Source organism: Buceros rhinoceros, unplaced genomic scaffold (genome assembly GCF_000710305.1).
Source record: "Buceros rhinoceros silvestris isolate BGI_N320 unplaced genomic scaffold, ASM71030v1 scaffold11876, whole genome shotgun sequence".
In the NCBI taxonomy this organism is placed as follows: Eukaryota; Metazoa; Chordata; class Aves; order Bucerotiformes; family Bucerotidae; genus Buceros; species Buceros rhinoceros.
In genome coordinates this window covers 11,793-27,369 of record NW_010419360.1, presented here as the reverse complement: position 1 = coordinate 27,369, position 15,577 = coordinate 11,793, and the positions used below count along the sequence as shown (strand labels likewise).

Below are 15,577 nucleotides of genomic sequence, written 5' to 3'. Positions count from 1 at the left end.
GCAGGAATGAGCACAGTAGGCCTCTTAGCCGAATATTACTTCACTAAAGAATAATGATTAACAAACTCTTCTCCCCTTTTACTCAAAAGTAGCTTTAATTAGATGTCTGCTGTGCTGCAACTGACGCTCTCCCCACACCCCACTTCAAATGATAATACATTTCATCACAGTTTTCTGTGCAAGATAAACTTACACAGTTAAATTGTCATATGTGACTACTTTTTCTTCTTTTCTTTAGTTAAAGTAAATAAATATGGAGATACCTGGGATGAGTAAGAGCCAAATGAAGAACTGAAGAAAATGTATCAGCTAACTTGAACTTTGTCTAGATTAGTCACGAGTATCAGCACCTCTGGGGTGTTCTGCTGGGCACAGCTATTAATAAATGACGAGAAAATTCTGACTTGCGAGAAGATTTAAAAAGAAGTATTTAGGCTTAATGTTTTCTTAATTTTGCGTAAATGGCAAGCGAGGCTGTTGTCAGGCGTCATGACTATAAACCATTTGTGCTCTTGTTTAAGAATGAAAAGGGTAAATGTCAGTAACTGATGTAAATGTATAGCAAAAGGTAAAAATATATGTAAATAAATGCAATCACATGTATTGGGAAGGGAAAAATATCAGAATCTTCTCAAACTTTCAAGACTTGCATTAAAAGTTCCTGTAGAACTCACCTCTCACTTTGTTTTGTCTGAAAGGGATATGGCGGAAACCTCAAATTGTTGTCATACTTGGTTAGTCATGTCTGGAATAATACTGAACTATTCAGGGGAAAAGGGCTGAGTAACTAGGCCAAACACGTAAGAAAGCACTTCGCCGATTTTCAAAACTGTTTCACGGTGCCAGCTGTATTCTGACTTGCCCACACTGGGTCTCTTCAGACAGTCATTTTGCAGGAAAATATCTGAATGAAAATGCAGACAGTTAAAAAAGGCACACGTATATGCGGACAGTTAAACCTGACAAACTTTGGTAAAAGTTTGAATGGTATCTTGACTGGTGATATTATTTAGACTTACTTCTCTGTTTGTGCTTATCGTGACAAAAAAACCCTGTTTGCGGAGAAAGGATCCTGATCAATGGAATATTGCATTATTATTATTACCTGTAAGAAAAGAGCCATGTCGGCAAAACTCCTGAAGATTATTTCCTAGTGTTTGCATCGCCTGCCCTGTCTCGGTCAAGATAGTGTCTTCCACTGGGGATTCTCCTCAGCTGTGCTGTCCCAGCTCATGGCATTGTGTTTATTTGGGGTTTTGGCTATAGGGGAGCAAAAACAATGATGAAGTTGATAGTATGAAAGCATTCCTGACATCCTTGTTTGAGATGAAAAATAACTTACCAAGATGAAAATTCTCAAAGACCTTATTGAGTTAGTGGACTGGCAGCAGAGCAGCGTGAATGAGATTGTTCTGGGGAGGTACAGAGCAGCTGAAATGAGGAGGAAAAAAGCAGGGAGGAGATGAGAGTGATTAAAGAGCCAGATACTGCTTTGCATAATCAAAAAAGAAAGTTTGCTTTCAGAAAAGCTGATCTGCTAAAAAAAAAAAAAATGTGCTAAATCAGATGATCTTGAAGGTGTAACAAAATTTTAACTTAGAGAGAATGTTTCTTGAGGCCATTATGAGAGAACCTGGAAAATATGTGGTCTGCCAGAATTACGTTGCTGTGATTTTTAGTGGTCTGTTCCAAAGCTGACTAGATTTATCATGAAGCTGCTCAGAGTTTCTTAGTTGTGAGTTATGCAAGTGATGGGAGGCAAAAGGTGTAGATGATAAAACTGGAACAGATTTCTATGGTGATGTTTTTCCATCTGTAAAAAGAAATTATTTTTCTTTTGAATTAATGAAAAATTTCAATGAATGAGAAGCCTCCAAGTGAGAAAATGCAGCAGCAGGCTTATGGCCTTGAGGAAATAACACCACCTAGAAGAAACAAACTATTGAACTTGCCAATTTTTTTTTTTATGGGGGGGATGGGGGCAGGAGATTTGGAATAATACTGGATTTTTTCCGAAGTAAAAGAATATAAGGATATAGTAACTTCTGTTTTTCTAAGTGCATGTTTATACCACAAGTTGAGTTATTTGTCTTGGGGAATGACCATCTCAGGAGCTGGCTGCATGAGTCAATACCTCTGCAGTGTGGACACTGCATCAAAAAGTGAGGCTCCCTCTATTTCTCAGCATTCATGGCAAAAGTTCCTGTGGTGCCAGTAAAATTACTCATGTGTAATCGGGTGTTTAACACTACGCTGGAACTCTGGGTTGGTTTGAAGGCCTTATTCTCCTGTTGCTGGCCCTTCGCGGGCTCCCAAATCTCGGCATTTGCTGCTGCGCTGCACACGCGAGTCAGCACTGCTGCACCGATTTTGTCGTGCTGTGTACTCCTAGTTCCTTGTGTGTTCGCCTTCCTGACAGCGTGCTGGCTGCGGAGCAGCTCGTGCAGAACACACACAGAGGGCAGAGGATTTAACCCTGTGCCTGTTTCGGACTGAGCTTTCACAAACTGCAGTGTCTGGAGAATGCTCGTGTTGTGTGCCGGTAACCAGTAATTAGCAATTATACGATTATCACATTTCATATGATTCTTAGAAGCCCGTGATCTGAAAATGACATTTCCTTTGAAGCATCTAGCCTCAAATTAATATTTTAGGTGGGCAAACACAGTGCTTAATATAAACTGTATTAGATTTTTTCCCCCTCTTAGAGGAGAAAAAAGGCATATATAATACATAATTAATGTTGTTTTAAGAGTTTAATATGTCTGCTTCCAGTAACATTGTGTGTACGTAAGAGTTCTAAATTGAATATAACGTTTTTGTTCCGTTGCATCTAGTTAATATCTCTCAGAGGACATTTTTTTTTTGTACTTGGGAACAAATTGGGTTTATCATCAAACAATTTAAAATTCTTTGTCTTTCCATCACCTTCTTAAGAGAGGAGGTTCACCATCAGAGCTGTTAACTTACTGGGGTATCAGAAACTGATATATTGTCCAAGTTGGGCCTCGTTCAGTTTGCTGTGGCAACGAGTGTGTTGAACCTGATTCACTAAATAGCCGTGGGAATTCAGTCTTCTTCCTTCCCTTTTCTTGCACATTAGTACCACCTTGTTTCAGAGTGGGTTTTTTTTTTGTTTCAGTCCCATGATTTGATAGCAGCTACTCAGTTACCCATGAGCAGTTTGCTCATACTGCACTTACGTGACTTTGGGGATTTTTTTAACTGAATCCAAGCGGTGGAGAGCTGACAGCAGCGTTCTTGTCACTGAAAGCAACATGTCTAGGTACAAAGAACTAGTAAGAATGGTCAATGTGTGAGGAAAGCATGACACACCTCCTTCTTTCATGTTTACCTCTTTCTGATTAATAAACACTGTATTTTTCTTAATTCATTAAAGAGGCCAACTATTTTTCTGGAGTATAGGTTCCTCACTAGTCTTCAAAATTCACACGGAAGTATTTCACTTTGCATTACCGTTCGTGTTTGTTTACTGTCTGATCTAACCACAAAGACAGCAGCATTAAAAAAGACTTGAAGTTGTCCCGTGGGCCATCGTACCTACAGGCTCATTAATAGATGTGAATTAACTCAATATCTGTTGGAATGCTAAGTAAGTTTTCTTTTATTCCTCAAAATAAATTTTAACTACATAAAAAAATTAACTCTTATACCTTAAATCAAACACCAGGAAATGAGTCCGAGTGCTTCACTATGAACGTTTCTAAATAGCCCTTTTAAAGTAACTGCTTTCACAATTTCTTAAAACTCTTAAAAATAAGCAGTTGCATGGCCAGTTTAAAGGAGCTGGTAGCATTACCCTCAAGTCAGTTGTTACAAACAGGCAGGAACGCAGGGAAGAGGGTTGTGAAAATGTGCCTTGGCTCCCCAACAGCTGGGAAAGCTCTACAAAAAATCCTGGTACAAAATGTTTTCGCCTTTCCCCAAGAGTCCCAAGTGAGTACACAAACTGACCTTCCCAGCAGTCTGTACATCAAGCAGAAAAGTGCAAATGAGAAGTAATTTGAGTAGCTTAGTGAAATGTAAGCAGGTTTGCGGAAGCCAGAAGGCATCATATGTAATATTCCAAGCTGAACCCACCAATTTCTTGCCTCCGTGAGATTCAAGAAGAAATCGTGACTGGTCCACTCTTTGCTAGAAGCTAAAAGACTGTTTGTTTCCCCCATGCTGGACTCGCCGTTTGTTGGCCCTTGGTGAGGACCTTGTTCAATTCGTGCACACTGCAGGATGCATGTCTGGCTCGGTTCCTTGGCTGTCATGCAGCCACCAGACCTTTCCTAGCAAGGCTTCACTTGCAGCCCAATCCTTCAACTTTCAACCGGAGTAAGTTACCTCTGTAATCTCTTAAGTGAGACAAGAGCACAGCTATCCCTTTACTTTTTGCAGTTCTGTCACCTATTAACTTGTTCCAACAAACTGTGTTTGGATTTTAATCTCAAGGCAATAAATGGGACAATTTGCATCTTGTTAGTATTGTGGGCTCTTGCCTCGGGTCTGCTCATACGGGTTTGCGCTAATTCAGCTAAGCCAATGCAGGTTTGGACACAGATAGGCCTCAAGTTCATACTTCAAGTATTTCTTCATTAATGTAAGAACTGGACATTAACCACCAGCACTAGACAAAAGTTTTGAGGGATCTTTGATTACCTGCATTAAAACCTGAACCAAGGCATATCAGGCAGTCTTAGACGTGAGCAGCCTTGGCCAAGGCACAGATTTCCAGTTCATAAGACTATCAAGTGAATTATTCTTTGCAAATAATGAGAAAAATAATTAAAAAAACCCCCAACCTAGCATTTTTATTTAACTGAAGTAAAGCAATATAGCAAAACCAGAAATGCACAATTGTTCGGGTTACAACATACGACAAAATGTAGATGGATTCTTGGATCTGACAATTACTGAGGGAGCTGCTGCAGAGTAGGTGATAATCCCTTGGGGATAACTTGTATGTGTTTACTTCAGATAAAGGAAAACATTTTAATTCTTAAAGAATCAGAACATTAACAGCGATGATTTAAAGTGTCTGTTTGTTTGTTCTTTTTGATGTTAATGAGCACCAGTTACTACGCTACCTCCATATGAGTGTTTTGATGCTTGTTTGCTCATTTTTACTGAGTTACTGGTTTGCGCTCTTTTAATTGATCAGTACAAAATTTCCTATGATTTTAAGATACACAGCAGAATGGTAATACGTAGTTTCAACATCCAGTCATGATGTCTTCTGTGTAGCAAGAGCATAACTTTGTAAAACTAAAGAGATGAGATACTGCAGTAAACGGAAAAGGATGTATGGTGAAGACATTGCACAATCATCGGATACAAAGAATATTCAATCAAATACAACTTTCACTTACCCTTGAAATAAGAAGAAAAAAAGCTAAGATGAAAGAGAAATGGAGAGCTTGATAGAGTTCCTTTGCAAAACTCAAATTATTCAGGATTTAAAAACCCATAGCGTATAACCTTTGTGTTCTTGTTTTTCTGGTTGCTCGGTGATGATGTGGGACTCTGTTTTCAGGATATGCAATCTTGGCATGAACAGCTTCTAAACCCCAACATTTTCAATTCATTCCTTACATGGAATGCTATACATTCTTGTCTACTCTCTCTAATCCATAGAGGAGGCAGATTTCTAGTACATTAGATTTCTTTTTTCTTTATCAACCTAAAATTAGGTTCTATATTCATCTAATGCCAAAATAAATATTTTGTTTGGCTTAGTTCTGTATTTTAAGTACAATTGCTAATCTTCACTATCTTTGGATAAATCGCATTTTAGAACAGTATAAGTGGTACAGGAAAGGGTGAATTTGGTTGCAGAGGCTGATGCCTAAATATCATGGATGCTAAATCATCTTCTCAGTGAGCCACGCTAAGTAGAAAACATTTCTGCTGTCACAGTGGCATGCAGTCAGTGCACAGGGCTATGTGCTTGTGTCGAAGAGCTGAGTGTGGTTTTGAGGGTCCCACTCAGATTCTGTGAAGGACTGCACTCATTTTCCCTCTCTTACCCTCCCTCCACTCGCTACGTAACATGCAGCTGACAACCACCTTTGAAGGCTGCACTGTAGGCACAAGCCATGCACCATGCTGGGGGAGCAACGAGTGAAGGAGAAGGAGCCCCTTCGACCCGTGCAAGATCTGGAGGGAGAAGCAGAGGCGGGTGCAGAGGGCAGGCAGCCGGGCCGGCAGAGCAGCTGTCTGACCGCTGCTCCTGCCGCAGCTGCCACCTGCTCAGCAGCGTGCTGTGAAACCCCTACCCAGACAAGGGCAGGCTCTGTCTGGCCGTGGCCAGAGGCAGCTCCCAAGACTATCTCAATCTACTGGATCCGTGGAGCTAATCGGGAGAAAAGGAGTGATTAAATGGCAAGGGTTTACTGCTGGGGAGGGTTTTGGGTTTGTGTTTTGAAGTGTTATCCATGTGACAGGAAGCAAGCTTGGGCGGGTCCGCTTCAGTCATCGCAGACCTCAGGTTTAAAATACGCCTCTGGGAGGAAATATTAAAGCTGTTTCTTGCTCTGAAACACTTGAGCTTGCCAACGTGCCTAACCAGCGCAGCATTGCTGCTGAATGCTCAAAACCCGTGTATGTGAGAATTAACACTTAAAAGTTCAGGTAAGTGGGGATTTTTATGCCAGATTCCAGCATCTGCTTTGGAAGTGCCGTTGCTCTCAAACAATCTGTATGTCAAAGACAACGGGAGGGAAAAACCTCCATTCCCGCACTAGTATCTTTTTACCCTTCAGCAGCGGAGAAAAATACTACATCGTAATTCAAATGATTTAAAGGTGTGTTTTCTCAGGAATCTTGTGTGCTCTCTGCATGTGAAGACATTTCAATCTCCACTTCTGTTTATTAGTTACCTGGGGATTAGTTCCTTTGGCAAGGCTCTTAACTTGGGTTTTCAAGAGCTGTAAGAATATTAGAATGACCATGCTGGTCTCCCTGTCTCCCACGCTGACTCGTGATCCTCCTAGAAGGACATTCTTCACTGCTGTGCCCTCCTGTCATTCCCTGATCAGAGCAGAAGCTTCCTGACACAAAGGTTGTATTTGGATGATGCAAATCCAGATGTCTCACAGTCACCAAGCCTCTGTGTAGATTGCACCTGTTGAAGCTGTTGTGTTTGTTTCCACCATCGCCTGTGACAGTGATAACCACGATGGAGTCGTGCTGTATAAAGAAGCGCTGCTTTCCTATTAGCTTTAAATCGGAGTTTACCAAGTGCTGACTGGTTGTCATTTTAGAAATACAGCAATTACTCATTCATCTTTCACACTGTTACAGATTCCTCAACTGTTACACTGTTACCACATTCCTCAAGTTGTTTTCAACTTGGAAAGCGAGTTACGTAATCTCTTGTAAAAAAATAATTTTCTACCTCTGGTCATTCCTCTTTATTTTAACGTTTTTCACCTTTTCCTGTCTCTCAGCTTGGTTGTACGCATGCTGAGGTGCACTGGAAGCACCACAATATCCAAAATGAGGGCATGCCATAGAATTGTGCTGTTGTGCTGTAGATCTAGTTTTTTTCCCATTTTTTTCCTAAGAATTGTTGACGTTCTACTTTCCTTTTAGCTGTCATAGACCACTGATCTGACGTCTTGCACTATGCAAAACAACTCCCAGATCTCTGTACTGAGCACGTGACAGTAATTTAAAACCGTGTGGTGCAGTTAGTATTTTTCCCCATGACAGTGCTTATTACTCAGACTCTCAGTATTGATTTTTCCTAGCTCTGTCATTTTGTCATCAAGAAACTTAGTCTGTTTTCCTTTCCCCAGCCTATCTGTTAGTATGTTGACCATATGCCCCCTACTATGTCCCCAGAAACCCCCTTAAACCTTCTAGATTTTAAAGTGGCCTTGACAAGAGTCTTATTTATTCCTCAAGAACTTCATTTTCTTGACAGACTTATAAAAAAAACAAAACAAACAAACAAACAAAAACCACCTCCAAACCCATACCAAAGCATGTGCACATTATGGAGCATTGGTCCCTTTGTTCCCATGCCCAGTCTTCAAAAAAAAAAACAAAACCAAAAGCCAGTTATAGATTTTTAAGGCTTAACACCCTGCTGTGAAAGCTTTAACGATTCTTCATAATATATCACATGTATACTCACAGCACTGCAGGACTTTACAAATCTACCTGTTTTGGAGGTAATTCTTCAAATGCAGTATGCTCTTGGGGAGATAGTACACCTTGTGAAAGCTAAGTCTGTAAGTAAAAGCAGCTTAGTATTTCCAAGGTGTGGAACTACTGCAATATTGGTATCAGAAGCTGGATCCATTTTTTTTTGGCTCTCACAAATGGAGCTCTCATGTGTGATGCCAAAAACGAGCTGGGTGAGTGGGACAAATTACCGGCAGCTTTTTCACTGGTAGAAACGGTCATGGGGAAGAAGCTGCTACTCCCACACTAGCATTGCTGACAGGTACAAGAGTGGCACTGAAGCTAGCTGCCCCTTTGTACTTTGTACTTGGCATGGTCCAGCACGTTCCTGTTGTAACTCCTGCCCCAGAGCCTCCTCTCTTCTTAGCAGCTCTGTCCCAGAGCCCCCCTCTTCCCTCGCTGTGGGTGCACAGCATGCCCTGCTCTTTCATTTTCCTCTCAAAATGTAAAAAAACCACAAACCTTATTTTTGACAGGGATTTATAAGCACTTGGATAGCGAGCTTTACCCTTCACTCCCCGTTTTAAAAGAGAATTATAGATCCACTGGCTTGCCTAAAGTCCAACTACTAAGTCAGGGTTTAAACAGGAACTTGCTTTGTTTTCAAACTACAATTGCTTCCTCTTCTGAAACACAACTTTTTGGGTTTTGAGGCTTTTTCTAATTTGGATGGAATAAAGGATTTGTAAAATTATTTCAAACAGCTCACAGCAAAGCCCCCGAAGATAAGCAATCCGTGTCAGTTGTTTGAGGTTAGTGCCATTATAGCTTGCTTCAGCTCTGATCCTTTTTCTATTTGTAATTTCACAGAGGACTGAGGCTCACAAAAAGCTGCTTGCTTTGCATGCCTTACAGCTGAAGGAGGTATTTTGTTTCTCGATTTTAGCAAGTACATGGACTTCAACTAACCTGTGATATGCCCAAGAACACTGTTCAACTCCCTCATCTCTGGGATGTAAGTTCCACGTTCTGGATGCAAATGATTAACAGGAAGCTATGAATGTTCCTTGGAATTTCTTCAGCCTTTTTGTAATGTCTTCCTGCCAGAAAGGAATGTGTATCCTATTACTAACAGAAGAAAACGCTAACAAGTTTTAGCACCTTATAAACAGCGCTTTGATCTTTTGATTACAGAAGCAACCAATTACCTCAAATATTTCCCTGTTTTTTTAACAGGTCACCCCTAAATTCAATGTATTCAGCTTCTGCTTCAATTTGAAACAAATCCTTTAACTGACTTGTGTGAAATGCATGACAGTAACAGTCAGCAGAGGTTAGCTCACTGAATTGTGCAGTTACTACAAACGGCTGTACTAACTTACAGTTCTCGGAGTCCTCTGTTCATCAACAGGAACTTCTCATCCCAAGTAGAAAAGTCACGAGGGTCTGGCCATGACAGCACATGTGGTTTTGTCCAGCTCCCCATCTCCCTTCTGCATGAAGTAATAATGTGAAATAATCAGTATGCATTTAAAGGCTCCTTTCTGCATCATGCAGCACAACTACGGACACCCCAGCACCTGCTTTCTCACAGAACTTCTCCTGTGAACTACAAGGCACTTTTTAATATTTCTTTGTAAAGTCTTAAGAAGCTTAAAAGCTTAACTAGGTCCTGCAAACCATCCAATGCTAAAAAATCCAGTATCTGTCCAATTCCACCCCTACAAGACGCATCCAGCCATCAGGAAACTTCCAACGCACCTGTAAGTCACAGCACAATGAAAGCCAGTTGGCTCCAGTTTCACCAAATAACATGGTGCAGCATGTGTTGTGAGTCTTCCCTATCCTTCTGTAGCTGGCGCTTTTGGGAGAGTCAGTTAACGTATATTATTTTAAATTTTTAAAGGTATATTTAAGAAATATTGCAACATCATTACTACCTCCTTCTAGAAAGGCTTGTAGTCCAGCTGCACACTTGACTAGATTGTTGGTGGCGCAAAGCAGGAGATTAAATAACAACCTTTCCAAAAGATAACCCCTGTTATTTCTCAAATCAAGGAGCATTATGTGGAGCCTGACACCTGACAGGCTTAAAAAATTATTTGGCCATAAATCCTCTGAGGTACAGAAAAATGCTTTTAAAGACCTTCTGAAGAACAGTTTGGCCATAAGTTGTGCTCATTTTTCCTTTGATGTGCACAAGTTTAGTGCTAATACAGCTTAGATTCACAAAGAGTATCGCAGTAGCTCATGAACTTAGAGCCACACAATTTGCTAATCAGAGTATTGCCTCTTGGAAAGTGTGGAAATAAATTTACAGAAAAAGGAAACAATAATTTTTATATAATGGTGCATTTATTACAGCAAAGTAATAGGAAGCCAGAACAAAATTACATTTAAAACAAAGTTAAGTAGTTAAGTTGTAACCCCAAGAGGTAACACTGGCCACGAGAACAACCTCTGACATGAAAGATCCCCTGTCACACGCATCACTCTCTTGGACATCACATGGATGTAATGGCTTGCCTCAGATAACCCAGGCATGATTAACCTTGGTGCAGTTTCTTGCCGTTACCATGATGTCACATGAAGGGAAAGTAGCTAAGACATGTCACCATACAAGTTTTGCTGGCTCTCACAGTACACCTGTGGCACAAGGGAGGTTGACTTCTCTGTGGCTGTGCAACCCTCTCTCCCTGCAGCCTTGGCTGAAGGCTCCCATGGCTCACCTGCACATACACCAGCCACCAGCTCTGATACACAGCAGAGCTGTGTACCCTTGACTCAGACTGCAGAGAAAGAGCTGGGGAAAAAGGCAGGAAGTGTAAAATTAAAGCCCCTCTTCAGACAGGGGTTCTTAGTAGCTCGAGAGTTCAAGATGGCAAACACCAATCTGGAACGGTATAAAATCCTAAAGGAAAAAAAGAACAGGAAGGCTAGTCAGGCTAACCCTTCTCCTTCTGCCTGCTGGCTGCCTGGCTAGGGAAGACTTTCCAAGTATCTCATCAGGGTGGTTAAGTGTTGAGCTGGTTAAATCCAGAATGTCTTTGGTGTGTAGTAACCAATTAACAGTTACTTTGTACTTTTAGATTCTATATATCCCACCTGCAGAATCTCTTTGTGTCTATGTAAAGATGCCCGGAGAAGCTGGTTCAAAGGAGTACTAACCACAGGCATAGCATAAAAACAAACAAACAAACAAAACCCCACAGAAGACAGGCTTCATCAGCTGACAGCGAAGCCCAAACTTTTCAGTAGCTGTACGTTTGATTTCCATGTGAACGCCATCGCTGTGTTTAGGGGAAGTCTGCTTTTCATTCCTGAGATATTTCAAGGAAGTTTGTGTGTCATGCTGTTTGCAGAGTGCACGTGCCATCTAGTTTTTCCTCAACACCCGCTAGCCTTGGGTTGTGTGCAGACTATATATAAACTGTTCCAAATGACTGCATCTCCTTGGTCATTCTGAATGTGCCATGTGCTTTTGATAGCCCTGGCAAAGTGGACTTTTACATAAAAACTGGCCTGGTAAAAGTTGGTTCAGCACAATAACTGCAGTGACAATATACCCTAATGAACTTCTAGACTAGTACTCTTAAACACTCCATAAGCAAGGAATCAGCTCAGAGACCAAACAGCTGCTCAACTGTGCTAAATGATTTAAACTTTCTTGCACTCTTCCCTTTCGCAAAGGTGGCAGACATTCCAGCGTATGTCATCTTACTCACTACACAAAGTATCTAAGTAGAATATCAGGATCTAAGTACAATAAACAAATTTATTTTTTCAGCTCTAAGAGCTAAATTGTACTCAAGGGAGTAAAATAAACCAAAACATGCCGAGAAGAGAGAGAAGAGGAAAAACCAAAAAGTGCATTGCAAGAAACTGGAATTTACTATGAACAGAACTACGTAAAATTATGCAATTACTTCAAATAAGCTGATTTACACCAAACCAAAGTCAAGATTTCTTTTCCGAAGAATAAAGCCTTGAAAGAAGAATCTGATCTGTAGGATTTTTGTCATCTTCACCATATCTGTAAATGGAATGAAAGGTCTCATTATCTAGCTGAGCGGCACTTGCTTTCGATGTGAAATGTGCAGCTTCTTGGTGATTTCTCTGAGAAACCCGCAAAGTCCCTGAGGATAAAAGACAGAACCTTTTGACTCATGACCATAAGTAGCATTTTATCTGGGTGGTCCTCCTAGGCAGTGCCAGAGCTGGAGTTGTACGCTCAGCACTGATAGTGGTGAGATGCGCTCAACGGGGTCTCCATATATTTTAAGAGCATAGCATGCTAAATTAAGAATTTTATTAAAACATAGAAGAGGTTAAGGGGTTATTATTTTCACTGGTTAACAATACAGAACGCAACACAATGTTTACAGTATTTCTTTTGTTACATTTCTAAAACTTGTCCATCAAAACTAATTTCTGGCAAATTCAAACTATCACACTGGCCCAAATATAATGGCTTTTCCTTCCAGCAATTAAAATTGAAATACACTTGTCTTACATTTGTCTTACATTTGTTTTCAGACTAGATCTCTGACTAAGCTTTCTAGCCCTTTTAAAAAACAGACAAGAAGACCTAAGTGGCTAGTAAAAAGTGCAGCAATCAAGGTCTTTCATGAACATGTGAGCTGGAACATGGAACAGGTTCCACAGCAGAAATTCCGGGACTACTGCAGGAGGAAAACAGAGGGGCCTGTGGCATCCTGCATTCTTCCCTTCATATAGCTGCAAGGCTCCCTTGTATTTGAGATAATTTGGAATTTATTTAAAAACTAATTGGTACTTATACACCAGAAAAAAAATATTATCAGCTCCCAGAGGAAGGCTGAAAAAGAGAAAAATATCTGAAAATGTATTTGGGTTTGAAGTTCAGCTCTGACAAACAGTGGAGGCAAATCCCACCATCAACATTTGATTCCACTGTACTGGCAAATGCTAGTAAGTGGCTGTCCTCAATGAAATGTGCTTTGGGGTCCTTATTTGAAATAAGAGAGGACACTAGTTTACATTAGCAAACATTTATTCAAGAGAAAATCTTCAAAAGCACTTAGTCAGCACAGTAATGCAAGGGCTTAATTAAGCTCACAGCTGCTAATGGATTTAGGGCACCACCCATCCACGGTTATCCAAGTCTGGCTCCTTCCCTCCTTTGTGCTGGGGCTAGCAAGGTGCCCCTCAGAAACGTCTGCGTTTTTATTTTTTATTTATGCTTTCCTTACGGGTCTGGTAGCCAGCTGGAGCAGTGAGCTGCTCTGGAAGACCACAGTGCTTCATGATCTCTACAGCTGGCACGGGAGAAGCACTACCTCTTTTGGCAGCACTCCTATCCAAGGAGCCTAAGCCAAAGCGCATGCTTTGCTAACGGCCGAGCACCTGCAGCTCTGGGTATAAAGCTCTCAAGCAGTGGGGAAGGAGATTCAAACCAGGAATATGTTCTCATGGCTTCCTTAATGACAATCCTGACTGCCATAACATCCTGTTGCACAGTGAAAACCCATCACAGTTGCTCTTCCAGGTAGAGAAGCAGGTTCTGCGAGTGCAACAGTTTAAGAAATTGTCTTCCTGTCCGGAAGGTTTGTTTTAAACTGACCAACTGGAATATTCCTTCGCATGTCATGTCCAGCGCACCTCACTGGTTGTAAAAGCTTGTCGCGGGTGGTTTTGTTGCTCACGAGCGTTCCTGTGCCTTTAAGAGGCTTGTTGCCCCGTGGCGCGTTCTCTTTCCACTCCGGGGGCATCACTAGCCCTTCGGCTTGGCAGATCTGCAGCCTGGCACCGGGAAAAAACTTCATCGGCTCGGCCCTGCCCTCCAGCTACTGCCCGCCTGCTTGCCTGTCGCTGGCGCTCTGACAGTCGCCGCTTCGGCAAGCCGCAGCTTCGGAGAGGGAGCCGACCTGTCGCCACGGAAATGTGCAGCGAGGGACAGACCCCTCACCGCTGGAGCCACCGTGCCTTGGGGCTGCCTCCTCCCTGCTGCTTCGCCACTGCCGCTTTTGCTGTGGCTGCCGTTTTGCTTTCCTTCAGTCCCCATGATCAGACCGGTAGGACTGCGCAGATTATGCCTTTCCACGTGGTGCCCCGGCGTTTTGTAACCGCCGCGGGGTCTTTGTTCTGCCTCCACAGGAAGCCACGTGGCTGCCACCATCTTTGATCGCTGCCGCGGTGTTCATTCCCTTTCGCTCCCGACCCGCGGTTAACCCTCGCCTCTCCATCCCGTACAGAACCCCTTCATATCTCACTGTATATATTTTTGTTCTAGTGTTATTAAACTTTGTTTCAGTTTTCCAAACGTTCAGAGGTTTCACAAATTCTTCTTCCTTTTCCTATCTCTGCTTTTTTAACTCTTTCTCCCCTGGTGCAGGACAGAGGGGTTTACAGATAAGAGGGAAGACGTCTCTGGAATTGGCTGACCTTGGCCAAACTGCTGACAGCTAGAATACCCCTCCTTATAGAATATCTGCAGCCATGCACTTTAGAGCAAGAAAAGGACTGTTATCGATATCCTTCTCTAAATTCCTACATAATATACACCAAGGAGTCCCAATCCAACACTTTCTCCATCAGACTTCTGTTCTGAGCTACAGTTAGAGCTGTAACAAACTCACATGGCAGGATTTCAAACAAGCCCTCTGCTCCCCTCTCTTGTAGGCAGCCAAGCTATTTGCAAATGCTTTCACACATTCTCCTGCCGGTGAGAAATGTAGGGCAGCTACCACAAGCAGAAAGTGTGAAAATGCTTTTAAAAAGCCCAACTGCTGGCCTGCTTTTCACAAAGGGTGAAAGTGCTTTTACATACTCCTCTGCCTTCCACTCTGTAAATCCTCCTTTTTCACAAAGGGAACTTTACCCTTTTTGGGGAGAAAACATCACGTGGGCCATCTCCGCTGCCCCAGCATGCGGTTGCTCCCGCACCACTCTTACACTACCCTCACTAAGGATCTAGCCAAACCATAGTACTGCTTGCAAAAAACCTCCACCAAATAAATAAACCCACCTCAACTGTGTCTGCTTTTAGATTCTCAGTATTTCAATTTATTTTTAAATATCCATTCTTATCCATAATTATTTGATTCTTAAGTAAAAAAGTTGGAAATTTAAAGGAGTTATATTTGTTTCCGTACAAGCAGTCAATGCAAATGAATTCCAGTTAGCTGAATAAGCAATACTCTGCTACATCTAAAGCAGAAATTCCACAGAAATGGGGGATTTAAAATCAGCATTAACAGTATGTAAGGTAAAAATTAAGAAACGAATTTAATTAGAAACCAGAGATAGAGAATATTTCCTTGAATGATGGTCAGATTTTAATCCATTATTAAAATGCACTCTTTTCACTGTATTGTTCAAAGGTTTCAAACAAGAATACCACTCAACATGGAAAATAAAATGAGCATTTATTTTAAATTTCAAGGTTGCCTACCTGGGA

General features: G+C 41.6%; 1 protein-coding gene across 1 annotated transcript in view; it reads left to right on the top strand.

The window, feature by feature from the left end:
* OCIAD1 (OCIA domain containing 1) overlaps window positions 1-673 on the top strand; it is a gene marked incomplete at its 5' end in the record, with an annotated part of 15,287 nt that extends 14,614 nt beyond the window's left edge. The window contains one exon of the mRNA XM_010138884.1: window positions 239-673. Within this exon, the coding sequence (XP_010137186.1) occupies window positions 239-276 (38 nt within the window). The remainder of the gene's footprint in view (window positions 1-238) is intronic.
* Window positions 674-15,577: the final 14,904 nt, after the last annotated feature.